This window comes from Felis catus, chromosome B1 (assembly GCF_018350175.1).
Source record: "Felis catus isolate Fca126 chromosome B1, F.catus_Fca126_mat1.0, whole genome shotgun sequence".
Taxonomy (NCBI): domain Eukaryota; kingdom Metazoa; phylum Chordata; class Mammalia; order Carnivora; family Felidae; genus Felis; species Felis catus.
In genome coordinates, this window is record NC_058371.1 from 137,114,847 (window position 1) to 137,142,809 (window position 27,963).

General features: G+C 40.0%; 1 protein-coding gene across 1 annotated transcript; it reads left to right on the forward strand.

The window, feature by feature from the left end:
- On the forward strand, positions 1-25,994 carry PLAC8B (placenta associated 8 B). The gene is made up of 5 exons (XM_003985224.5): positions 1-135; positions 11,606-11,747; positions 14,125-14,249; positions 20,953-21,072; positions 25,713-25,994. The coding sequence occupies exons 2-4, from the start codon at positions 11,636-11,638 to the stop codon at positions 21,055-21,057; spliced, it is 342 nt and encodes a 113-aa protein (XP_003985273.2). The 5' UTR covers positions 1-135; positions 11,606-11,635; the 3' UTR covers positions 21,058-21,072; positions 25,713-25,994.
- The last annotated feature ends 1,969 nt before the right edge of the window (positions 25,995-27,963 follow it).

Sequence of the window (27,963 nt, forward strand, 5' to 3'; positions counted from 1 at the left end):
CCTCTGAATCAGTTCGTTGTACTATGTGCTGCAATAGAAACACACTTACTTCTCTGTCTCCACATATCTTTCTCTTCTAGTGAGATTCGCTCCCAAGCCACAAGACACTTCCTGCTCAGAACCTATTTCTTAACTGTAAGTACTCTAAAATTAAGCAATTCTTTAAACGTTTATCTTAGCACTCAGGGGGGGAGTAGGGCAGGTTTTTTAAAAGTATTCGATTTAAAAGTATTTTATTTCTAGCGTGCTGTAATTTGAGATTCAGCTGAAAGACCAATGTTTTCTTATCTACTTGGTTAGAACTTAGTCAAATTCAACAAGTACGTGCCAAGCACGTGTCACATGCCATGCTTTTCAGAGTAGTGTTAAGTTAGCCTTGTATCTTCATCAACATTAAACACATCCTGGATATTGTGCTTACTAACCTGATCGTTAATTTCATTCTTTGTGTTAATACGTATGCATGTTTACTTGTGCTGGTCTAATCTCTTTGTGCTTTGCAAATATTTTACTTGATCTGTCCATTTAAAATACTAGAAATCGGAAACGGAATTTTTTGGATTTAGCTAACGAATCATGAGAATCCTTGAATTTTTAGCATGAAAGTAAGAAAACAGACTAGAATGCTTCAAAATTAAATTCTGGTGCTTCATTTATATGTTTAGAAATGTTACCTTTCTCATCTTACATTTGACAGCTAATGAGGTGAGAGATTATGAAATGAAAATGTTTCAATTGAAGTGAAAAAAATCGGGGTGCCTGGCTGGCTCAGTCGGTGGAGTATGCAACTCTTGATCTCGGGGTTGTGAGCGTAAGCCCGACGTTAGGGGTAGAGATTACTTAAAAATAAAAGCTTAAAAAAAGGTGAAAAAATCAAAATTTAACACCAGTAAAAACACTAGGAAGAAGAGGAAAATCTAGGCAATGTACTTAGTCCCTGGATTGACTAATATTAATGGGATTAATGTAACATATTAACGCTATTGGCTAATATTAATAAGGTGATAGGCTGTCTTCTCAAGAGCGAGGTGTTCCAAGGCGGAGGAGACAGGTATATGGTGAGTTGTAACTAAGACTAATTGGTGAAATTAGGATGTTTAAAATGTGAGCCAAACTCTGCAAGGTTTCCTGGCATTGAGGTCATTCTAAAGAAAGGACTTGTAGTCTCTTCAAAACTTGTGCACCAAGATTCCCTTTTCAATTCCTCCTGCCCCCATTTTTTTCTTTTTCCTGAGTGGCATTTTCCTTCCCTCTCTGATCCTGTGGGATCAAAGATGGCACAAAACAAAACAGCTATGTGGTTACTCAGTGACGGGCAGAGCCGCTGGCCGTGGAGAAGAACTACAGACATCTCCTCGGTCCCCACCAGATCTAACACAACGCTTTACATACATTGGGTGCCCGATAAATGCTTGCCGAATTAGACTGGATTTGTAACAGAAGAGAAATGAAAAAGCCCGGGGCCACGGGTTGCAAAGTGTGCTCTGCAAAGCCACTAGCACTGTAATCTCCCACGATGCCAGGGTTCTGCACAGGCAGACAGCAGAGGAGGGAGTGGGGCTAGGAGGGAGCCTCGGCAAGCTGGAGGCCCTGGCATAGGCTGTATCTGCCTGGAGAAATGGGTACTATTTTCCTAATTCTCACCTAGCTGTGCCTACCCAAAAGGGCCACCTTTTGGCACAGGGGCAGCAGCCCTGAGGGTGCCAGCCCATCCTACCCAAATAACAATTTTTGAGTCTAATGCCCAGCATTCTACCTGGTAATCAAGGTCTCCAAGTGGTTTTTACGCCCAGTAAGCATTGAGGACCACTGAACTGGGGAGACAGGCTTCTTGTAGATAAGGTCCCAGAAATTCTTAGCAAGGTTACTGGCACTAGAGAGATTTCAAGAAAGTTGTCTTTTGTTATCACCACCACCTCCCCCCACCCCAAATACTGTTGATTTCTGATCTTGAATGGCTAGGGTTAAACACTATTAGATACTTAAGGCTGAAGCAAAGAGATTTGTAGCCCCTGGGGAGGCTTTGCATTTGTTACCGTTTTACATTTTATTGCAACTTAAAGTTCTCTAGACTTTTGAAATGATCTTTGAACCACAGAGCTGTGTAAGAGTGTGTTTGCTTTCTCCTCTCAGTTTTATAACTTTCAAGGAGGGTATTTCCTTGAGTAAGAAATCTCACGTGAGAGTTTACAAAACCCTTTTGAAAGTTAGCTAAATAGATCAGATGAATGTCTGGGACACTGGTTCCTTCTAGCACTACTCTTCTGGGCTGGGCTGGATAGAGCAGCCTTCCTCACTCCTGTAGGTAACCTTCAGCAGAAACGAACTTCTTTGAATAACAGGAGAAATCTCTTGAGGCTCAGTTATCGGCGCTAAAGTCCACGGAAGCACCTGGCTCCCCACAATTTCCCATATTTAAAAGAGGAAGTCAAAAGTAGTGAAAGAAACAAACCTAAAACTTGGGTGTGCTGAAGACTGTTTCCGCCACTAAACTGAGAAAGTAAATTTTTGCACAAATTAAGAGGCAGTCAGCATAGGGATATTTTGGATGTAGCTCTTTGCTACATAATGAATACACTGGTTGGACTTCAAAGGTACTCCGAGACTGTTCAGATCTTATGCTGCTAAAAGTGCTAATAGCAGCCAATTGGAATTCATAAACACGTATAGTATACACTGAGTGAAGACAGGTGAAGGGAAGGACAATTCTATAATTGCAGACAAATTTTTACTCTGCCATTTTCAGATTACTGTTACTATGTTAAAATCACGATGCAGACTTCTTAAAAGATAAGCGGGTTACATGAATATGTTTTTCCTCTGAGAGAGATGGTGGAAACATTCACTCACTCACCTGGTATTTATTGAATGCCAGTTGTGTGCCAGGCATTGGCTGGGGGCTAAGGAAAAAAAAACATACAAACGGCTCTAGGATAATCGGCATGACCCCTTTACAATTTTTTTAAATCACAGTGTTTGTTTTTTGTTTCCAAACTGGGTATTTCCCGTGTTAGTTATAAAAGAAGTAAATGGGGCCATCTGGGTGGCTCGGTCAGTTAAGCTTCCAACTCTTGATTTCAACTCGGTCATGATTTCATGGTTTGTGGGTTTGAGCCCCACATCAGGCTCTGCAGCCTGCTTGGGATTCTCTTGTCTCCTTCTCTCTCTCTGTCCCCTGCCACCTGCTCATGCTCTATCTCAATCTCTCTCTCTCTAAATAAATAAATAAATAAACAAACATTTATTTAAAAAGTTCCCCAGGACTTCTCTTTTAATGAGTGAATGAATGAATGAATAGAAATAAATAGAAATAAGTGTTCATTGTAATTATGTAGGCAATACACGAATTTATAAAGATAAAAGTAAAAAAAAAAAAAAATCTATCAGTCAAGTACCTGGAGATAACCAGACACACTTCGTGGTATAGCCTCTTCTATTTTTCTGATATTTGATTACTGAAATACCATATATCTATAGCTATATCTATATCTGTATCTATATCATCTGTATACACATATGCATTTTTTTAAATATTCCCCGCAATGCCTCTTCTTCCCCAAATGTAGGAAGCTATCAGGCCCAAATTTGGCTTCTATCATTTTAGTACTGGAGTTTGGGATATAGGGAAAAACTGAGTCCTCATACTCTGGCAGTCTAAAGGGTCCTGCGAAGAAGGGCCATTGCTTCAGCGGACATTGGCCGGTGTCTGATGCCCACCATCTCCAACTGGCATCACACATTGCCTCAGCAAGATGGGGATTAAGAGAACGTGGTAGTGGGAATGTTAGAGGGCACCTACTGTGTGTCAGGCCCCATACTAAACTTTTGAAGTACATCAGCGAAAACAGACCACAGAATTCCCTGCCCTTGTAGAGCTTCCATTCCACACTGGAGGCTTACCTTTCCCAAAGTCAAGCTAATTGTTGTGAAAGGGTGAGCACCTGAAAGGAAAGAATTGAAATTACTTGCTTTTTCATGAGATTGCCAGAAGGAAATTGTTCAGAGAGCTGCGGTTGCTGCCCATTAAGATAAAAACTGGGCAAGTGCACCGGTAGTAGAATCTGGGGCCCACCTAATAGGCGTTAAAATCAGCGAGGCGTGTTACTTTCTTTCTGTCTTCCTTCCTGATCAGAAGGAAGCTGATCAACCCACACCAGCTGATGAAAACGTTTCTAAATGTATGTAAATGCCTAGTGAGACTGGGTGATTGGGGCACGCGGGGCGGCCGGCTGGCTGCCGGTGAAGGGGGCCCCTGGAGCACCTGTTCCAGTCCCCCCCCCCCTTGTGCTGGACCGCTGGTTCTGCGGCTCCGCGAATGCCCAGCCGCTGTCTCCTCCAGGCGCTTCCTGACCGCCGCGCTCCCTTTGTCCAGTGCGTCTCGCCGCGTCCAGCTGGAGAAACCAGCGGGTCCCAGCCTCGCGGACCCTCCCCACGGCCCCGAGGGGCAGATGCCTGGAGCGGTCGGCCCCTCACGGCGGCCAACCCTGCCGGTGGGACGGTGGCGGGTTGCCCTGGAGAATTTGGAGGCACAGGCAGGGGAGACAGCCCGGCACCTAACCAAAGACAGCGGAAGGCTGAATGTGGGTTGGAAAACACCTTCCTCTCTGGCAGGAACACTGCAGCTGGCACTCACCATCCTTGGTGGCGGGGTTGGGGGGGGGGGGGGCAGACCAGATGAGAAGCCCACCCCACACTCCGCACGGCAGAGCTGAAGCCAGCCTGCCCCCGCATCCGGGGAGGCCACCTCGCCCGTGGATCGCAACTGGGGCCAGATGGGCTCTTTGCTCTAAAGAAAAAACAGGGGCTGCTGACGGGCAGGGAGGGTTTGACAGCTTGGTTCAGCCTGACACCGACCTGCTCTCCGCCTCCTTGACCTCCTCCCTTGAAGGGAGGCGAGCACAGCCAGATGGTTCACTAAATTCCATCACTTCAAGACAGACGACTCCTCCCCACGTGGACACCCGCAAATAACAACCCCCCCCCCATGATCAGCCCCCAGGGGTTTGTGTTTACTTACTACAACATTCCTTCACGTTGTTTTCTTTGACATCCACAATCGTTAGCCTCTCCTTTATTGCCAAACAGCAGTAAAAGGCCATTATGGTATTTTTTTTTTTATAAAGCAAAAATCAAAACCAAAAACCACTTGAATGTATCTTTAATGTATCTTTATTAAGGGAAATTTAAAACAAGTTTCAACTATTCTGGATGCAGTTTACGGTATTTTATACAAAAAAAGGGAAATTCTTTAGAATAGTTCCTAAGAATAAGGGAGGGAAATTCAACAATTTTATAATGGCTGTATTTACTTTATGCATTACTTGAATTTAGGAATATATTTTTACAGCATTTGTAACAGATTGTTTTTATATTTTCACTGTAAATCCTATGGGGCTCCCCTCTTCCCGTATTCTTTTTTATGTTTTGTTTTGCTATATTTTGATAATTTTAGATTTATGAGAAATGTTGCAAAAATAGCCCAGAAAGACAGACAATAACAAACTTTGACCAGGGTGTGCAATAATTATAACCCTCGCACAAAATACAGCCATTTGGGAAAACAGTTTGAAGCAAGTCTTCAAAATGCTATACCTAGGTCAGCAGCACAGTGGTGAACATAGCTGCCTTCCAAAATGCTAAATATGGAGTTACCATTTTGATCCAGAAGTTCAAATTCTAAGTATATACCCGATAGAAATGCAAAACAAATGTCCACACAAAAACCCATACACGAATAGTAATCTAACAGCATTATTCATTGATAATCAAAGAGTAGAAACATCCTAAATGCCCATCAACTAATGAATGGATAAACACAAAATGCTATATATACATAATAGAATATTATTAAGCAATAAAGAAGTACTGATACATACTAGAACCGAGACGAACCTTGAAAACATTATGCTAATCAAAGGAAGTTGGTCACAAAAGACATACACAGTCTTCTATATCCCCAGGGATATGTTTTAAGACCCCCAGTGGATGCCTGAAATTGCAGATAGTACCAAACCTTATATATGCTATGTTTTTTTCTTATGCATACATACCTATGATAAATTTTAACTTATAAATTAGGGACAGTAAGACATTAAAAACAATAATAAGGAAATAGAATAATTATGACAATATACTATAATAAAAGTTATGTGAACATCGTCTCTCAAAATGTTCTTATACTGTACTCTTCTTCAGATGATAAAAAAAAAACTTATGTGATGAGATAAAGTGAGGTGAATGACTTAGGCATTTGACTATCATTGACTTGACCATAGTTCAGAAGGAGGATGCTCTGCTGCCACACTTTGGTTGACCATGTGTACCTAAAATCACAGACAAGGAGGACTACTATAGTCTATGGTTCCATTTACATGAAACGTCTAGAATAAGCAAACCAATAGAGACAGGTTAGAGATTGTTTGGAGCTGAGTGAAGTGAAGGGAAGTGGGGGGTAACTGCTAATGGATATGGGCAGATTTTAAGAGGTGTGTGATAAAAATATTCTAAAATTAGGTTATAGTAATGGCTGTGCAACTATGGATATACCAAAATTGCTGAACTATACATTTTAAATGAGTGAATTTTATGGTACATAAAATATATCTCAATGAAGCTTTTTTTTTTGTAAAACACATATTGAACCCCTGTATACCCTTTACCCAGTTTTCCTGGTTCTTCATAGCCTAGCATAAATATTGAAACTAGAAAATTGATGTTGATAAACTGCTATTAACTAATTAATCTACAGATCTTATCCTGATTTTACTAGTCATCCTACTAATGTCCCAGGGGAGAGAAAAACAGTCCTGTCCTTGTCACCCAGGTGGCCCCAGGTGCCTGGTACTGCCAGCCAGGGTTTGCTATTGCTGCAAGCTGGCCTGGCCATCACACTATATTAGTTTCCGGTCTACAACATGATGATTCAATATTTGTATATATTGTGAAATGTTCACCACAATAGGTCTAGTTAACATATGACCACACGTAGTTACAAATCTTTTTTAATGAGAACTTTAAAAATTTGTTTTCATGTTTGTTTTTGAGAGAGAGAGAAAGAGAGAGAGAGAGAGAGAGAGAGAGAGAGAGAGAGAACGTGAATGGGGGAGGGGCAGAGAGAAAGGGACACACAGAATCCGAAGCAGGCTCCAGGCTCCAAGCTGTCAGCACAGAGCCCCACGCAGGGCTCAAACTCATGAACCATGAGATCATGACCTGAGCCAAAATCGGATGCTTAACCAACTGAGCCATCCAGGTGCCCCCTTTTTAAATGATAACTTTAAAGATTTATTCTCTTAACAACTTCCAAATATACAATGTGGTATTATTAACTGTAATCACCATGCTATACAATGCATCCCCAGGACTTACTTTACAACTGAAGTTTGTACATTTTTACCACCTTCCCCCATTTCTTCCACTCCCCATTCCTTCCCTCTGCAACCACCAATCTGTTCTGTGCATCTGTGAGGTTGGTTTGGTTGGTTGGTCTTAAATGTTTATTTATTTTTGAGAGAGAGGGAGAGAGAAAGAGAAATAGAAAGAGAGATGGTGGGAGGGGCAGAAAGAGAGAATCACAAGCAGGCTCCATGCTGAGCCACCCAGGTGCGCCTGGTTGGTTGATTTTTAGATTCCACGTATAAGGGAGATCATACAATATTTGTGTTTCTCTGTCTGACTTATCTCACTTAGCATAATACCCTCAAGGTCCATCCCTGCTGTCACTCACACTAGGTCTTCATGTTTTTCTCTCACACATCAACAATTTCACAGAGTATTCATGTCAGGTAAGGCTAGTCTGTAATCGTGATGGATCAAGATAAAAACACTAGCATTCCATAATCATATTTGAACACATATTTGAACTTTAAACATTATCCAAGCCTCAACATGCCAAATGTCTTCCTTTCCTGGCTAATAAGAATGATTGCTGCTGCTTTACCAATTGCAGGGGGTAGCCTTGCACTAGTCAGTGCTCCCTGTAGATAAGATTTATTAATATGCCGACTCATAGAATTGTATTACACTTTCTGGATCACCTCCATTTCCTTGATCCTTCCAAAACTACCCAACTGAAGTGTCTTCTAATGCCCTGTTACTCAGATACCCTACAGTCCCCGTGGGGTGCCTTCTCCCCTGCTATAAGGAATAAACTCAACTTGTCCAACTAGAGTTGTGTTCTTCATGATCTCCAGTTGGAGAGCATTGACAGTCCTTTCCTGTTCCAGGATTCATTTCGGGGTCCCAAAATGCATCTGGTCCCCATGTCTCCTTAGTCCCCTTCCACCTGTTTTTCATGATCTTGACACTTTTAAAGAGGACTGGCCAAATATATGGTAGAATATCCCTCCCTCTGTGTTTGTCTTGATACTTCATCATGAGTGGATTCTGAGTATGTATTTTTGGTAAAATTAACACAGAAATGATGCTGTGTCCTTCAGTGCATGATAATAAACAAATACATGATGTCAATATGTCCCATTACTGATAATTTTGATTACTTGGCTAAGGTAGTGTGTCTGCCAAATTTCTCCACTATAAAGATGCTATTTTCTTCTTTATAATTAGTAAGTAGCTTTGGGGGATATACTTTGAGACCATGTAAATATCTTATTTCTCATCATACTTTCAATACGTACTAGTGTTAGCATCCACCTATGAGTCTTGCTTTCAACAATTATCACTGTGGTGTTTGCCAGATGGTGATCTTGTATCTCCATTATTCCTTCTACATTCATTAATGGGAATTCTACCATAAAAAAGCACTATACCTTCCCCCTCATTTTAAAATGTATCCTTTTATTTATATCAGAGTGGAATTATGGGATAGTTATTTTGGTTTATTAACATTGCTGAAATTGTCCCAGATTTGGCCACTGCAAGAGCCATCAGATGGGCTCTGAGGTCCTGTCTCTAATCCATTCTTGAACCCTTTTTTGCCTTTTGGTCCTGCAACAAGATGTTCCAGTTTTCTGTTGTACTTTCCCTGCCCTAGCCCTGGAATCAGCCATTTCTCCAATGAACTCTGGCTCATTTTTGTTGGAAAATGGCATTTTGAAACGAAGATTTGGGCGTGAGAGATATAATAAGTGATATTAGGTATCTATATCTGTGTGTGTGTGTGTGTGTGTGTGTGTGTGTGTGTGTGTGTGTAAATAATCATGAGTTTGTACCCCTGGTTCCTATCCAACCACACAGGATTCATAATAGCCCTCCTCCTTTCCTTATTTATAATTTCTTTCTCTGATAGTAAAAAACCTCAACCTCATTATCCACAAATATATTTATTTATTCAAGCCCATCATGGATATATATATATAAAGAAATTTCAGAATTGCTAACCCATACTCTTATGAAAAACAACTTTACTAACTAGGGTATAAATATTTGTTCTTTTTACCTTTAGTCTTACATTACATAGTCAAAACACTGATTTCTGAAGATGTTATGGTTACCTTTTTCTTCCCCACTCCTTTCAATGTGGTTCTAACATTAATTATAATACAGGGGCATCTGGGTGGCTCAGTCAATTAAGCATCTGGCTTGGGCTCAGGTCACAGTCTCATGATTCTTGAGTTCAAGCCCCGTGTCAAGCTCTGTGCTGACAGCACGGAGGCTTGCTTGGCATTCTCTGTCTTCCTCTCTCTCTCTCTCTCTCTCTCTCTCTCTCTATCTCAAAAATAAATAAATAAACATTAAAAAAAAAAACCCAGAATGGACTCTTCCCATGGTGGTGGACTCTAGCCCTACCTCTCCTGTTTTTTTTTTTTTTTAGTATTTTTTTCTTAATGTTTTTATTTATTTTTGAGACAGAGAGAGACAGAGCATGAGCAGGGAAGGGGCAGAGAGAGAGGGAGACACAGAATCGGAAGCAGGCTCCAGGCTCTGAGCCATCAGCACAGAGCTCGATATCGGGCTCGAACTCACAGACTGTGAGATCATGACCTGAGCCGAAGTCGGAGGCTCAACCAACTGAACCACCCAGGCGCCCCCTACCTCTCCTGTTTTGACTCCCCTTTGTCTTCCAGTAGGCTCAACTTAGTTAGCTGGTGACTTCCTCATGATGATTGATGTCACCCCATCCCTACCATTCCATTTCCATTCTCCCATTCTTTTCACCCCATTTACTCTGAGCATAACACATCTATTCATTTCTGGTTTATTCCTTCTGTAATTCTTATTGTATATGTTTGTTTTCTATATATTCTTTTATTTCAATTTTTTTAATTTTAATGTTTATTTATTATTGAAAAACAGAGAGAGAGAGAGCATGAGCATGGGAGGGGCAAAGAGAGAGGTAGACACAGAATCTGAAGCAGGCTCCAGGCTCCCAGCTGTCAGCACAGAGCCTGACGCAGGGCTCGAACCCACAAACTGCAAGATCATGACCTGAGCCGAAGTCGGATGCTTAACTGACTGAGCCACCCAGGCGCCCCAATATATTCCTTTATTTCTTACATAAAGGATGTCAAACGACAGATACTCTTTTGTACATTGCTTTTTTCATTTAACAGTATATCCCGGAAATCATTCTCTATGAATTTATAGAGATTATCTTCATTCTTTCTTTTTTTTTTTTGGTAAGTGACTTGTTAAATGAGCCCTTACCCTGTGGGATCTGAGGCTATCTCCTGTAAACGATGTCAGAATTGAGCTGAACTGTAGGGCATTTGAGCTGGTATTGCAGAATTGCTTGGTGTGGGAAAAAATACCACACGTTTGGTGAGTAGAAGTGGACTATTCTGCGGGTAGACAGAAAACAGGGGAGGTTTTCCTTTACAGCTGCTAATCAGAAATAAATTCAAAATAAAAGGGAACATATAAAAGAAACAAGAGGGGAAGGATGTGTGTGCACACAAAAGCTTAGGCTGGTGGTGCAATTTTAGAGAAGCCTACTGTGTTCTGCAATTCACTACTTCTGACAATGATTATAAGTTGGTCATTTGTTCCCGTCTTGGGTAGATACAAGGTACCTGTCTAAAAACAGTACCAATAACCCTGTTTTGCTCCCTTACTCCAAGAGAAGCAATTGTTCCTTTGTCCAGTTCAGGCAATTCCTTCCCCCAGGGGCCTCCATCCTCTGGGGGGCAGAGATAGAAATTATCTTCTTCAAAGATCAGCCAGGATGGAGGGAGGTGGGCAGGGGATGCATTAAGTGGGTGATGGGTAATGGGTTTGTTGTGATGAGCACTGGGTGTTATATGTAAGCAATAAATCATTAAATTCTATACCTGAAACCAATATTACCCTGTATGTTCACTAAAGAGAATTTAAATAAAAACTTTATTATGTGCCTGGGTGGCTGAGTTGGTTAAGCGTCCGACTTCAGCTCAGGGCATGGTCTCACAGTTCATGAGTTCAAGCCTCACATCAGGATCTCTGCTGTCAGCACAGAGCCGCCTTCAGATCCTGTCTCCCTCTCTCTCTCTCTCTCTCTCTCTTTCTCTCAAGTAAAAATAAAACATTAAAAAAAAAAAACCTCTCAATCAATCAAAAATGTCAGCAAGCAACTTAATCTAAATTGTCACGCCCGCCTTTGAAGTAGAATGCACCAAAACAGGTTTCCATGAGCGAACTTGACTACTTACACCAACTTCTTCCTTTTCAGACCACTGCTATTTCAGACCCTGCATCGAAAATGCAAGCTCAGTCACCAATGGTCATTGTGACTCAGCCTGGATATGGTCCTGTACTCCAGAACCCCAACTGGCAGACAGGCCTGTGTGATTGCTTCAGCGACTGTGGAGTCTGTAAGTGCTAAGAAATTCCCCTGTAATTGCCATGGGGGTGAATGATCAAAGGCCAAAGCCTTCCCTCATCCCTCATCCCTTTACTATACAGTAAAGGTTCTTGGCTTATTACAGAGCACCTGGCATGTCAGGCAATGAATGGTAAGTTAAGAAAAAAGGCTTGTGCTGATTATAAGTTAATTTTTCTCCAGCACATGAAACAATAGTCTTACTTCTTATTTATTTTTTACATTTTATTTATTTTTGAGAGGAAGAGAGACAGCGCACAAGTGGGGAGAGGCAGAGCGAGAGGGAGACAAAGAATCCGAAGCAGGCTCCAGGCTCTGAGCTGTCAGCACAGAGCCTGACTCAGGGCTCGAACTCACAAACCGTGAGATCATGACCTGAGCCGAAGTCAGACGCCCAAACTACTGAGCAACCCAGGCGCCCCAGTCTTACTTCTAAAATAAGTTCTGGGGTTAAGATAACAGTAACAAAGCTGATGATTCTCACAATGAGTGGATATGGTCAAATGATTATAAATGGACCAGACATTAATTTAAAAGACACACTTCCAGTTTAACTTGATTTAAAAAAGAAAAGAAAAGAAAAGAAAAGAAAAGAAAAGAAAAGAAAAGAAAAAGGACTGTTTTTGTTATATATAAACTCATTACTTTATAGCTACATTGTGCCCAGTACACAAAGGGTATTACTCATCCATGATTTCAACATGAGCTCAGAAAAGAATTATTTTAATTTCTATATTTAGGTTTTTTATATACCTGAGAATACAGAATTCTAAAGGCAGCCAGCTTCTGCCTTTAGAAAGAATCTCTGACTCTGCTTTGTTTTCTTTTTGTGAGATCTCTCTAAGTAAAGTTGGGGGAAAGTAGGTTTGGCGGGGGTGGGGGATGTTAGATGTCAAAGAACTTAGTTCTCAACACCAACAAAGAAACAAACAAACCTGCCTACAAAAAAAAATTTTCTCTGGGGTTTATTTGCCTGCCTCAAGTCTACATAGTGTTCTGAGACAAGGAAAGAAAATACATTAACCTTTAACTTACCAGTGAAATTGAAATTTGGAATCAAGTTGACTCCTGAACAACCTAGGTTTGAACTGTGTGGTTCACGTATATGCAGTTTTTTTTACCGGATAGTACTATAACAGTGTTTTCTCTTCCTATGCTTTTCTTAACATTTTCTTTTCTCTAGCTTACTTTATTGTAAGAATATAGTATATAATACATATAACATATAAATTATGTATTAATCAACTGTTTGTTATAAGTAAGGCAATAGTAGGCTATTAGTAATTAAGTTTGGGGGAATTCAAAAGCTACACACAGGGGTGCTTGGGTGGCTCAGTTGGTTAAGTGTCTGACTTTGGCTCAGGTCCTGAGCTCACCGTTCCTGAGTTCAAGCCCCACGTCAGGCTCTGGGCTGACAGCTCAGAGCCTGCAGCCTGTTTTGGATTCTGTGTCTCCCTCCTTCTCTGCCCCTCCCTCCTGTTCTCATGCTCTGTCTGTCTCTCTCTCCCTCTCAAAAATAAATAAACGTTAAAAAAATGTTTTTAAGTTACATGCAGATTTTTGATTGTGCAGGGGGTTGGGGCCCCAAACCCCTGCATTGTCCAAGGGTCGACTGTACATTTAAAAGTGCAGAGAGAGGGGCACCTGGGTTGCTCAGTTGGTTAGGCATCCAACTTCAGCTCAGGTCATGATCTCGCCCTCTGTGAGTTTGGGACCCACGTTGGGCTCTGTGCTGACAGCTCAGAGCCTGGAGCCTGTTTCAGATTCTATGTCTCCCTCTCTCTCTGCCCCTCCCCCACTCATGCTCTGTCTCTGAAAAATGAATAAACCTTAAAAAAAAAAAAAAAAGCACAGACAGAAAAACTTACCTAGAAAATGGAACAGTGGTCTTGTTCATTGTCTCTCATTGTCTTACTGAATGACCTGGGGTGATGACTTACACATCTTGAGACTTTAGTTCAACATCTGCAAATCATAGTAATAGTAAGACTACATTCCTAAAACACTCTAGAGATGAATATTTAAATCTTCCAGCCCCTAGTATTGTGACTCAAATAAATGAATTACAAGTTCTAAATATAAGCTTAATTGCTTCATGGCAGGATTTCTTAATTACAACCCTGACCAAATCATTCTTCCTTCTTAAAATATTTCAGTGGTCCCTCATGACTTTCATAACCAACTCCGAGCACTCGCATTTCATCATCCAGTCCCCAACCTGCCTCGTCCTCCAGCTTTATCCCCATCCCATCCAGCCATACTGAATGAACACCAGCCACGATTGGGGCTGCCATTCGTCAAAGCAAACTAATTTCAAACGCGGTGGGAACAGAGTGGAGTAACTTGTGCCTCTGGTTCCATGTGTCCAGGTCTCTGTGGCACATTTTGTTTCATGTGCCTTGCTTGTCAAGTTGCAGCTGACATGAATGAATGCTGTCTGTGTGGAACAAGTGTCGCAATGAGGACTCTCTACCGGACCCGATACGGCATCTCTGTGAGTCTCTTACAACACTGTGTCATTCACATATGCTCCCACCCTCAAAATAATCGCTCTAAACCTGGAAGCCATTTGATGGTGTCCATCACCTGAATTTGATTGGTAGGTGTTTCCCATCACGTGCAACCTTGTATTCAGTTGCTGTGGCAACAGATCCTTTGGGTATGTGACCTCCTCCTAGGTTTCTGTTAAAGACCCTAGAACATAGGCAGCTCTCATTTGTATGGATATCATACAATGGAAGGGGATTATTCAGAGCTTACCAAGCCCCAGGTACATTACATATAGTTACCTCACTGAATGCTTATACCACCCCTGTAAAGTGAGTAGGTCCACATTTTATAGATGAGGGCTTTCAAGTTTTAAGAAGTGGAGTAACTTGCCCAAAGATACGCACCAGCAGCAGAAGTTGTCAATATTCAACTGTAACTTGCCACGCATACACATTCCACTCTACCACAAGCTATACTTTATGTGATAGGAGAATGTGTTGGTCAGGGCTTTCCAGAGAAACACAACCAAAAGGAGATATAGATGATATAGACATAGAGAAATCTAGATGAAAATAAAGAGAGAGATTTTAAGGAATTGATTCATAGAATTTTGAGCGTTGGCAAGTCCAAAAAGCAGAGGAAGCTGGCAGGCTGGGAAGAGTTGCAGTTCAAGTCTGAAGGCAACTTGCTGGCAGAATTTCTTCTTGCTCTGGGGCGGTCAATCTTTTTCTATTAAGGCCTTCAACTGATTGGATAATGCCTATCCACATTACAGAGGATAATGTGCTTTACTCAAAATCTACTGATTTAAATGTGACTCTTGTCTAAAAAATCTTCACAGAAACATCTAGAATATATGGGCACCATGACCTAGCCAAGTTGCTACATTAAATTAACATCACAGGGAACAAATGACTAGAATACTTTAGTAACTTATTTTATTCCATTGAAATTATTTTATTTGTTCATTTAAAAATATTTGTTAGTTTTTTATCACAAAAATAATATATGCTATATACATAATTTTATGACAAATTCAAACACTGAACTGTGTGAAGTAAAACGTGAAAATCTAACCCCTTTACACAATTCCACCACTCAGTGATAAACCCTATTAATAATTTGGTGTGCACTCTCTTTTAGGTTTTTTTCCTATGCCTGTAAGGCATACAAATATGGATTAGATGTAGCTCTAGCTATGGATGTGGACATATGGAGTTTGGGGGGTGAGGGACTCTTTTATTCTAATTTGTTTTTATCTTTTAAAATGGTGTCATATCGGGACGCCTGGGTGGCTCAGTCGGTTAAGCGTCCAACTTCAGCTCAGGTCACCATCTCGCGGTCGGTGAGTTGGAGACCCGCGTCGGGCTCTGGGCTGATGGCTCAGAGCCTGGAACCTGCTTCGGATTCTGTGTCTCCCTCTCTCTCTGCCCCTCCCCCGTTCATGCTCTGTCTCTCTCTGTCTCAAAAAATAAAATAAACGTTAAAAAAAATTTTTTTAATGGTGTCATATCATACTGTAGCTTGTTTTTTTTCCCACTTAATATTTGGTAGACCCCCTTTATGTCTATAATACAGAGCCTTTTTAATGTGTTAATAGTATTCCACCATATAGATAATTTATTTAATCACTTCCCTACTGATGAAGAGTTAAGTAATATTACAGATTAAATAGTTGTTAATACATATGCTTCTGTATAGGCACTGGTATTTTTGTGGAATAGTGTCTGAGATTAGATTGATAGATCTCAGTATCTGTACATTCAAAATGTGAAACTGTCAAATACCCCTCCAAAAATATTATATCAATTTGTAATCCATTAACATTATATGTGTGCCCAACACTGGATTTTTTTTCCTTTTTCCCATCAGAGAGGCAAAATGATATTTCATTGTTGTTTAAGTTTTATTAGTTAAGATCAAGCAAATTTTTTAAACTTCTTCGTCTTTTTGCATTTCTTCTATAAATTATGTGTACATATCCTTTGTGCATTGCTTTATTTAATTATGCTATATTGTTTAACATGAAGTTTATCTAGTTTTTTAAAGGCTTAGTCCATAATCAGCAGTTCCTGGATGGCTCAGTGTCTGACTTGACTCAGGTCATGATCTCGTGTTCCGTGAGTTCGAGCCCCACGTCCGGCTCTGTGCTGACAGCTCAAAGCCTGGAGCTTGCTTCGGATTCTGCATCTCCCTCTCTCTCTCTACCCCTCTCCTGCTCTCACTCTGTCTCTATCAAAAATAAACAAACATTAAAAAAATTTAAAGGTTTAGTCCATAATCAAACTTTCTTTTTTTCTCTTTTTTTTTAGTTTGCATCCAAGTTAGTTAGCATATAGTGCAAGAATGATTTCAGGAGTAGAATCTAATGATTCATCCCTACATATAACACCCAGTGCTCATTCCAACAAGTGTCTTCCTCAATGCCCCTTGCCCTTTTAGCCATCCCCCCACCCACACCCCTTTCACCAACCCTCCGTTTGTTCTCCATATTCAAGAGTCTCTTATGTTTTGTCCCCCTCCTTTTTGTTTTTAATTTTTTAATGTTTATTTATTTTTGAGAGAGAGAGAGAGAGACAGAGTGAGAGCAGGGGAGGGGTAGACAGAGAAGGAGACACAAGGTCCGAAGCAGGCTCCAGGCTCTGAGCTGTCAGCACAGAGCCCGACACGGGGCTTGAACTCACAAACCGCAAGAACATGACCTGAGCCGAAGTTGGACGTTCAACCGACGGAGCCACCCAGGCACCCCTCCCCCTCCTTTTTTTAATATTATTTTTGCTTCCCTTCCCCTATGTTCATCTGTTTTATATCTTAAATTCCACATATGAGTGAAGTCATGTGATATTTGTCTTTCTTTGACTAATCTCGCTTAGCATAATACACTCTAACTCTATCCACATTGTTGTAAATGGCAGGAGTTCACGCTTTTTGATTGCTGAGTGATACTCCATTGTATATATATACCACATCTTCTTTATCCATTCATCTGTCGATGGACATTTGAGCTCTTTCTATACTTCGGCTATTGTTGATAGTGCTGCTATAAACATTGGGGTGCATGTGCCCCTTTGAAACAGCACACCTGTATCCCTTGGATAAATACCTAGTAGTGCAATTGCTGGGTCATAGGGTAGTTCTATTTTTAATTTTTTGAGGAAGCTCCATACTGTTTTCCAGAGTGGCTGCACCAGTTTGCATTCCCACCAACAATGCAAAAGGGTTCCTCTTTTTCCGCATCCTCTCCAACATCTGTCATTGCCTGAGTTGTTAATTTTAGTCATTCTGACTGGTGTGAGGTGGTATCTCATTGTGGTTTTGATTTGTATTTCTCTAGATAAACTAGATAAATATTTGATTTGATGATGAGTGATGTTGAACATTTTTTCATGTGTCTGTTAGCCATCTGGATGTCTTCTTTGGAAAAACGTCTATCCATGTGTTTTGCCCATTTCTTCATTAATTTATTTGTTTTTTGGGTATTAAGTTTGCATAATCAAATTTTCTTAATGCTCTTTAGAAGTCTGAAAAATTAATAACAGTCTGAAAGTCAGGTGCCTGGGTGGCTCAGTCAGTTAAGCGTCCAACTTGAGCTCAGGTCATGATCTCACGGTTCGTGAATTTGACCCCCATGTTGGGCTCTGTGCTGACAGCTCAGAGCTTGGAACCTGCTTCAGATGATGTGTCTCCCTCTCTCTACCCCTTGCCTGCTCACACTCTGTTTGTCTCTCTCTCTCTCTCTCAAAAACAAATAAACATTAAAAAAAATAACAGTCTGAAAGTAAAAGTTATTTGGTTTTAACAAAAATTTGGAAGATTGGAAGAAAGAGGAAGAATAAGGCATTCTAAAGACTTTATTTTGTATGACATTGATAGCTATGCATAATTATTTTCCATTTTTAAAAAAGCAACTTTATTGATGTATAATTGACTTATAATAAGCTGCATATATGTAAAGTGTATGATTTGATACGTTTATATACCCACGATACAGACCCATGAAACCATCCTCACAATCAAGGCAGTGTACATATTCATCACCTCCAAAAGTTTACTCATACCCATTTGTAATTCTTTCCTCTTTCCCCTCTTCTCTTCCCCAACTAACTGCCAATGTTTTCTGTCACTATAGTTTGCATTTTCTGCAGCTTTATATAATAGAACTATACAGTCTATACTCTTTTATCTAGCTTCTTTTACTCAGTATGATTATTTGAGATCCATCCAAGTTGTGTTATGTACTCTTAAAATTTGTTAAGAAGATAGATCTCATGGTAAGTGTTCTTAACACAATGAAAATAAAATTAGTGGAAAAAGAAAATATTTGGATGGGAAATAAGCACATAAAAAGATGCTCAATCTCATTAGTCATTAGAGAAACATAAATGAAAACCACAATGAGATACCACTACACAACTAAGGGAATGACTAAAATTAATCAGACCAAACCACAGCATTGCCAAATATGGAGGAACTGAAACTCACATGCACTGCTGGTAGGAATGTAAAGGCATTTTCTTAAAAGGTTAAACACACCTACCATTTGAGCCAGCCATTTTACTCCTGGATATTTACCCAAGGAAATTTATATCCATACCAAGACTTATGTCAAATGTTCAGAGCAGTTTTGCTTGTAACAGCCCCAAACTAAAAACAATCCAAATATCCCCCTGCAGGTGAATGGATAAACAAAGTGTGATATATCCATATAATGGAATACTACTCAGCAATAAAAAGGAATTGTTGATACACACAAAAACCTGGATGAATCTCAAGATAAATATAATTTTAAGTTGTGGGTAAAAAATGAAAGGAAATCACTAATCAGATAAAAATTAGTGGGACGTCTAAAGGGAACGAAAGGAATCAGGAAAGACCTCTGCAGCAAAAGGAAGAAAAGAACTAAAAAAAAGAAAAAAAACATTCAGTGAATACCAAACATAAAACAATTGGCTATCCCATGAGTGAGAGAAATTTAGATTTTTCTGCTGTGCTAACATATCTTTACCTTTTGTTTACCCTTTGTTTAAGTGTGTCTTAGGGAATCTGATCTCTTGGAAGATAAGTGAAGAATGGCCCCAGTACTTCCCCCTCTCCTCTCCTAGGGCCCAAAGCCCACATCAGAGTCCTCTGTTAAGGTTATCTGCATGCTGTCTCCTGGGGCAAAGCCACAACAGGTGGCTCTGGACTGGCCCCAATGCACAGGCAGGCTTCAGTCAACTTCACATCTTCTGCTCCCCAGCCTGTTCTTCCTCCTGAGTTTCCAGGTTTTTGAGTTCGCTATTTAGCAAATTCCCTGCCCGTGACCCTGTTAGGTTTCAGGTTCCCTACCTCTGTTTTACTTTCTCCATCAGTGTAATCCTATCTGCTTCCTATTTCCAAAAAAGTACTCAAAATTTCTGGCCCACTAAATAACCCCACTCCTGTTTTCTAGTTTGGCTTTAATTTACTTACCAAAGCTCTGCAAGCACATAGTTTTTTTAGATTATCTAATTTTGTTTTAAGTTTATTTATTTATTTTGAGGGGGAGGGGTAGAGAGAGAGGGAGAGAGAATCCCAAACAGGCTCCATGCCGTCAGTGCAGAGCCCAACTCAGGGCTCAATTTCACGAACAGGATCATGACGTGAGCTGAAATCAAGATCGGACGTTTAACGATGGAGCCAAGCAGCTGCCCCAGATTATCTACTTTTTGTTAAGAAAAATAGTAGTCCACAAACTTCTCTCCCCTACTGCCTCAGTCCCAGAACTCTGTGAGTGTTTCCCTCCGTATCTCCAAATCATAGACTGTATTGCTACTTTTTGAGTTTTAAGTTTGGGGCATTGTCTATAGACCTCCCACTCTGAAAGATGAGAATTTATTTCCCTTTCTTCTCCTTCTCCACCCTCTCCCTACCCCGATCCTTCCAATATTGTTATATGTAATTTGGGCTAAATCCATATTTGGTACTTACATTATGAGACTTCTGTTAGCTCTTCAGAGTTGCGTCATGTAGTGAACAAGATTGCCTTTCCTATTAAACTTTGTTTTCCTGGTCTTAATAATTCTTGGCATTTTCATTAGTAATTCTCCACTTAGCCACGAGTAGTTTTCCACTGACTTTACCTCCAAAACTACTCTTTCCCAGTTTTCTAAATTTCTTTTCAACACATTCAACACATTGGACATTCTATCATTTTTATCTTCTTGATGAAATCACTCCCTGGCTTAAACTACCCTTTGAGCTAGTTGCTCTTCATTTCTGATGCTTAGATCTCACCCTGGGTTCTCCTTCACCATGAGCCTGGAGATTTCATTAGTTTCTTTCCTGGGTTAGGCTCATGTTTCTTATATCCCACGTCTTCCTTTTTCTAGGTCTCCTCCCTCATTGTGATGGAGGTATCCTCACATAGCTTCCTGAGACAGGGATGGGGTGTGGGAAGCAAGAATTTTGAGATTTTACTTTCTGAAACTCTTTGGTTTTTCCTCTTACAGTTTGGTTGATTGATATCTTCTATTTTCAATATTACAAAGTATAGGAAAACATTCAATGTCATAAAAAGAGGAGTTATACGGAAAAATCAATTAACATTTCCCCAAATGTATCCATCCAAACTCTGAATTCCAAGGATCGGTTCCTTCTGCTTCTCTTCAAAGTGTCTTGAAAATCCACAAGTTCCAACTTCCTAATAGATGGATTTTAATTTCTATTTCTTTTATCTTTTCAACCAGGGATCCATTTGTGATGACTACCTGGTGACCCATTGCTGTCCTCAGTGTTCTCTTTGCCAAATCAAGAGAGACATCAATAGAAGGAGAGCCATGCATACTTTCTAAAAAAAAAAACTAATGGTAGGTTCCAGAAACTGTTTTTTAAAAATATATATAATTAAGGTATTTGTAAATTAGCATTATTTTGAGTAATGATTCAATAATAACAATTCTTTACATCTTTCAAATGTTATCTTCACATAAAGATTGATCTTGGTTTCCTCTTATGAAGAAAATAGCTGTATTAGGTTACTTGGGCCACCATAACAATATAGCATAGGGTGGGTGGTTTACACAAGAATTTATTTCTCACAGTTCTGAAGGCTGGGAAGTCCGAGATCAAGGTGTGGGCCAATTCAGTTCCTGTGGGGGCTCTCTTCCTAGCTTACAGGTGGCCACATTCTCACTGTATCTTCAAATGGTGGAAAGAGATCAAGCTCTGGTCTCTTTTCTTATGAAGACAGTAATCCCATTGTGGGGGCTTCACCTTCATGACCTTCTTTAAATCTAATTATCTCCCAGAGGGTCTGCCTCCTAATACCATCACACTGGGGGTTAGGGTTTCAACAAATGAATTTTGCTGGGGGCACAAACATTCAGTCTATAGCAATAGCTTTATGTTTTGAAATCATATTTTAGTAAATAAAGGGATGGTGACTTTTCTAGACTTCTCAGAATTCTCTTGATCCATTAATGAAGAACTTACCACTTGTAAAATAACAGAGTGTGGTGAGATACAAAAAAAGTAGAAAATAAGCCCCCTACTTAGACAAATTGACAAAAGAACTTGGTAAATAACTACAAAGTAGTAGAACAAATGAAAATTACATGCTTTGTAATATTTGAATTGATTGCAGCTTAAAGCATCTATCAATAATAAGGTGAGTTTAAGCTGGAAAATCCTATTGGGAAAAGTGAACCCTGAAAGTGGTGGTTATAGAATATAGAATATTTGAAAATGCTATATAGAATCTGAACTTCTGACAATCAATCAACTCATTTCCAACTAATTTTTCCAGGATGCTCAGAATTAGCTATTGAAGATGTAGTAAAGTAGAAATAAACATGATTTTGTCAGTCCTCTATAGAATGTATTTTGAGTATGGGGAAAAAAAACGTTAATTTTCCCACTCTTAGTAATACGTCACTTTCTTTTTCAAGGGAATGCGAACTCTGTATAGGTTAACAAATATAACTCATGGAGAATATATTTTAAAATATCATTTATTTAGCAGATAATGTATCAAGTACCTAGTACGATGCAGGACACTGTTAGGTCCTATGGGGAACAAAAATAAATAAGCTGGTCTCCTTGTCTTTAAAGACTTTATACTCTAAAAGAAAGGATTAGATAGCCTTTAAATAAAATGACAGGTTTGACTAATGACTTTAGACCAAGTGCTATTTTAAGTTCAGAGGAGGGAAAGATCATATTCTACTGACATGTGTAAATGAAAGTTTCTTGGGGGTATCTGGATGTCTCAGTTGAGCAGCTGACTCTTGGTTTCAGCTCAGGTGATGTTATGTTCATCAGTTCGAGCCCCTGCGTTGGGCTCCATGCTGACAGAATGGGGCCTGTTTGGGATTCTCTCTCCCTCTCTCTCGAAAGAAAGCAAGAAAGAGAAGAAAGAAAAGAAAGAAAAAAAGAAAGAAAGAAAGAAAGAAAGAAAGAAAGAAAGAAAGAAAGAAAGAAAGAAAGAAAGAAAGAAAGAAAGAAAAGAAAGGGTGAGCAAGTTTCTTGAAAGAAGTGGTTTTTTATTCTAAAGTGAAAGTGAATATCAAGGTCACAATAGGGAAGAGATGGCACTGAAATTGTGATAGTACAAGGATTTAATGAAAACTACTTACAATAAAGGTGTGGGTGGGAGGTAGAGGGAAATGACCAGGGATGGTGTTGGAACCTAGGCTAGAAACAGTTAAACTATATCACCCCTTAGGGGCACCTGGATGGCTCAGTTGGTTAAGCATCCAACTTCAGCTCAGGTCATGTGGTTCCCCGGTTTGAGGCCCACCTCAGGCTCTCTGCTGACAGCTCAGAGCCTGCTTTGGATTCTATGTCTTCTTCTCTCTCTGCCCTTCCCCAGCTTGTGCTCTGTCTCTCTCTCAAAAATAAATAAAAACATTAAAGAATTTTAAACTATATCACCCCTAGGCCTCAGAGAGGCAAGGAAGGAGAAGTTACTTGAAACCCAAAGGAGTGAGCTGTGAGAAGGAGAAGGCAGCCCTGAGAGGAACAGTAACCTCTCACTAGAAAGACAGGAGTAGCCTGGGGCAACCTCATAGGAAGGAAGTAGTCAAGAGAAAAAATACCCTGATCTCACTTTCTGATGTCCCGTCTAGGCTTTCCACTGGCTGAACCCACAGGAAGGCAGAGGGCAGGAAAGTGGTGCTGTAATATACAGGTCAGCCTCCCAGAACATAGAGCAGGGAAGACAAGGATGAAAATGGATCAGATGGGACAAACATTAAAATTTCTGACACAAGATGTGGCTTTAATTAATAAAAATGGATGTGGCTTCTTTCTGTTTTTTCTTCAGCATTTTCACTCAGTTGCATTTTTTTTAAATTTATTTATTTTGAGAAGGGGGGGGGGGGTCAGAGAGAGAGAATCCCAAGCAGGCTCCAAGCTGACAGCACAGAGCCCCACATGGGGCTCAAACTCATGAACTGTGAGATCATGACCTGAGCTGAAATCAAGAGTCAGATGCTTAACCCACTGAGCCACCCAGGTACCCCTGGATGTTGCTTCTAATCAGCAGCAGCATTCGTGAAACTGTAGAAGCAAAAAAGGGAAAACATCTTTGTGAGTGTAGGTCCACTCAACTTGGTAGGAACATATAAGTAGGAAAATAATGAGAAATGAAAGACTTATAAGTGAGTTGGGCCATGGCATTTAATGTACTGAAAACTGGGCTGATGATTTGGCCTTTGATTTGGTAAGCAGTGGGGAGTTACTGTAGGCTTTATGTAAGGGGGTAACATCAATAGAGCTATACTTTAGAAGAATTAATCTGATAATGGTATATAGCACAAACTGGACAGGATGAGGTCAGAAGCAAACACGTGGAATTAGACCAGTTTAACGCTGTTTATTTAAATAACCACATGAGACAGGTTGCATGAAATATATACCCACACATACATAATGAATCCTAACATCTGACCTATTTCTTTTAACCCCAGAGAAATTATCTTACTGAATCAGTGGGTTTGAGGTAAAATACCTTGGTGGTCTTGACTCTGGTGCATCACCTTTGACTCTACATTATTCATCAACAGTGAAACTTTAGACATACAAACACCTGAAATGGGAGAATCAAGAGACAAAGATCAAAGAAGAACATGATTTATGTTAAGAATAGGTTGAAAAGGGGTACATGGGTGGCTCAGTTGATTAAGCGTCCTGCTGACTCTTGATTTTGGCTCAGGTCATGATCTCATGATTCATGAGATCGAGCCCCAGATGGGGCTCTGCACTGACAACACGGAGCCTGCTTGGGATTCTCTCTCTGCCCCTCCCACCCTCAAAATAAATAAAGAAACACTTAAAAAAGTAGGTAAACCAAGGGTACATAAAAACAACTGAAAAAGCTCCCAATTGTGAACACTGGAACAACTGAGGTAACAAAGTAAAGTAGCATTAGATTATAAATGGAAAGATTATAGCCAAAATAAAATATCTATGAGTCATACTTCTATAAATACATGATTACACAAACAAATAAATGGGGGAGAGCAGACGAATTTTCCGAAGTACGGAAGAATTCCAAACAATGTATGTATGTGTTCCTCCCTCAAGGCAATGGAGTGTAACTCCTACCTCGTAAAAATGGGTTTGCACAGTAACTTGCTTTCAAAGAGTATATATGAAAAGGATGAAAAAAGAGTAGCCTTATAGTGGAGAAACCTGACAGAACTACTTCAGCCAAGTGACCAAAGTGAACCTCATCAGTTATAAGTCATGTCGATAGCATGTGCCCTTGAAATGATGTGATGAGAATGGCACTCTACCTTCGAGGTCTTCTCTCAAAACCCCGTAACTCCAGTCTAACCAGGAGAAACACATGGGCCAAATCCAAACTGATGCATAGGTATTCTGCAAAATACCTGACCAGATCTCGTCTAAACTGTCAAGGCCATCGCAAACAAAGAAAGTCGAGAAACAATCACAGTTTAAAGAAGCCTGTGGAAACATGACAACTGAATGTAACGTGCTGTCCTAGATGGGATCCTGGAACAGAAAAAAGACATTAGGTAGAAACTGAGAAATCTAGCTAAGGTATATACTTTTATTAATAATATTATGTATCAACATTGGTTCATTAGTTGTAACAAATCTACCATAGTAAGATGTTAACTGGTAGGGAAACAGGGGCAGGGGATGTAAGAGCCCCCTGTACTATCTTTGCAACTTTTCTGTAAATCTAAAATAATTCTAGGGTGCCTGGGTGGCTCAGTCGGTTGGGCGTCCGACTTCAGCTCGGGTCACGATCTCGCGGTCCGTGAGTTCGAGTCCCGCGTCCGGCTCTGGGCTGATGGCTCAGAGCCTGGAGCCTGCTTCCGATTCTGTGTCTCCCTCTCTCTCTGACCCTCCCCCGTTCATGCTCTGTCTCTCAAGTAAATAAACGTTAAAAAAAAATTAATTCTAAAATTTAAAGTTTATTGAAAATTAAAAAGTAGATTGAGGAAGCTCAAACCTATTCTTTGTGTATCCCTTATAGGTGAAAAGCTCTCACTGAAGCAACTAAAACCAGCAGGCATACACCTCTTCAGTTTGAATCCTTCTCTGCCTTTTGCAAATGAAATATGACAGATATGCTTAATCACAATCAATGGGATAAAAGAATGGAATTTTGATTTATTTTAAATGAATGTTTTTGCTTAGTTTTGCTAAATGGTTCAGCTTAGCTTCTCCTTGCTTTCATATTATTAAATTTTCTGGCTTATGAATTTTGTGTTACATTTCATATATAAACAAAATAAAAGATTTTACTAACAAGATACTATATGCTTCCTTGCTGTCAATGTCTTTAGGTCATTAGTTCATTTTAAGGGTCCATATCATCTTTTGTTCTGGTAGTTTGGTGTCTTCACAGGAGAGTTTGGTCCACAGTAACTCGGTTCTCTTTCATCTAAGAACTTTGAGATAGAATGAAAGACCATGGGTAGCTATTATAAGACACTTACAATACATTTAACTAATACTTTTTCTCCTTATCATGTTACCCAATAAGTATTATTAATGCTGACAAAGTAACAACACTCTATGTCCTGCTTCCCAGCTGCATACACCTGATGGGTTCGTTGTGTTGATTTTCTTTCTCTTTTGAAAATGAAGTATCAGGACAAGTAACAAAAATTCAGTGATCAAATTCAGTATGACTATTTTGATTAAATATTGATGATAAACGTGTGAAGCAAGAATTTTTTTCACATTTATTACTCTCTATGTTCCACATGCAACATTTTGCCCTGATGAAAATCTCACTTTCCCAGTTTTCCTCCTACCCTTGAATCCATTTCATTTGTTGGGGTAGGGGAAGGGGAGGCAAAACTACCGTACAGGTTTATTGTGAAATTTCAGAGAGGTAAAATGTAAAGGCACCTACAGGGCACCTGTGTGGCTCAGTTGGTTAAGCGTCCAACTTTGGCTCAGGTCATGATCCATGGTTTGTGAGTTTGAGCCCTGCATTGGGCTGTCAGCACAGAGCCTGCTTCAGATCCTCTGCCCCCTTCTCTCTTTCTGCCCCAGCCCTGCTCATGCTCTCTCTCTCTCTCTCTCTCAAAAATAAATAAATATTTTTTAAAAATTAAAAAAATGTAAAGGCACCTGGACCTTAAGCTCAGCAAACTGGAGTGCTCTGCCCCTTCTTTTATTCACCTCATAGATTGTGGCATTTTGCAAGGTTGTATCAGGGATCCGCTCCTTTTATAGCTCACATTCGTTCTAGTGTCATCTACTCCTAAGGCTTCAGTTGCCTCCTATAAGTCAAGGAGGACTGTATGTCCAATCTCCCCACCTTACTATTGGTGTTCTGAATGACTCTTCAGCTGCCTACTAACCAAGTCCATCTGGATGTCCCCTAGGCCTTCTCTCTACCCAGCATGTCAAACGATACCACCACTTACTCAAATGTTCAAGATGAGAAATCCAAACATCGATGATTCCTGAGTTGTCTGATCACACCCTTCTCCCTTATCCTCACATCTAATCAGACACTGGCTTCTGTCCCTTAAATTCCACTTGACACCCCCAATGGATGACCTATTTTGTTTGTTGCTATATCCCTAGTGCCTAGAACAATGCCCGACACCTGCTAGATACCCACTCAAATCATTTATTGAATGAATCAATCTGACCTCTTCTCTTTATCTTCACTGCCATGAATGTAGTTCAAACCCTAATTATCTCTTTGGAAAATCAGGCACATAGCTCCTGAACTAGTCTACCTGCCTCTAGTAACTGCCACTCCCATTACCATCTTTCCACTCCATCATATAAACTGCCTGCCACAAGTTAAACTATGAACATTCTGAAAAAAGACCCCAGATTTTCCCTGGTCCTTCATAATATAGCCTCGGTTTACCTCTTTAGCCTATCCTCCTGCCACTTCTTCACTCATATAATTCCCTATTTTCGCTACACACATACATTTCCAAATTTCAAATTCCACTGTTCATTGACATATATAGGAAAGCCATGGACTTTTGTATATTAATTTTGTATTCTACAACTTTACTATAATTGTTTTTTAGTTCCAGGAATTTTTTTTTTTTTTTCTGATTCCTTGGGATTTTCTGTGTAAACAATCATGTCAACTGTGAACAAAGACCGTTTTTTCCTCCTTCCCAATCTGTGTAAGTTTAATTTCTTTTTTTGGTCTTATTGCATTCTTAGGACTTTCAGTATGATGTTGAGTAGGAATGATGAGAGTAGACATCCTTGCCTTATTCCCGATCTTAGGGGGAAAG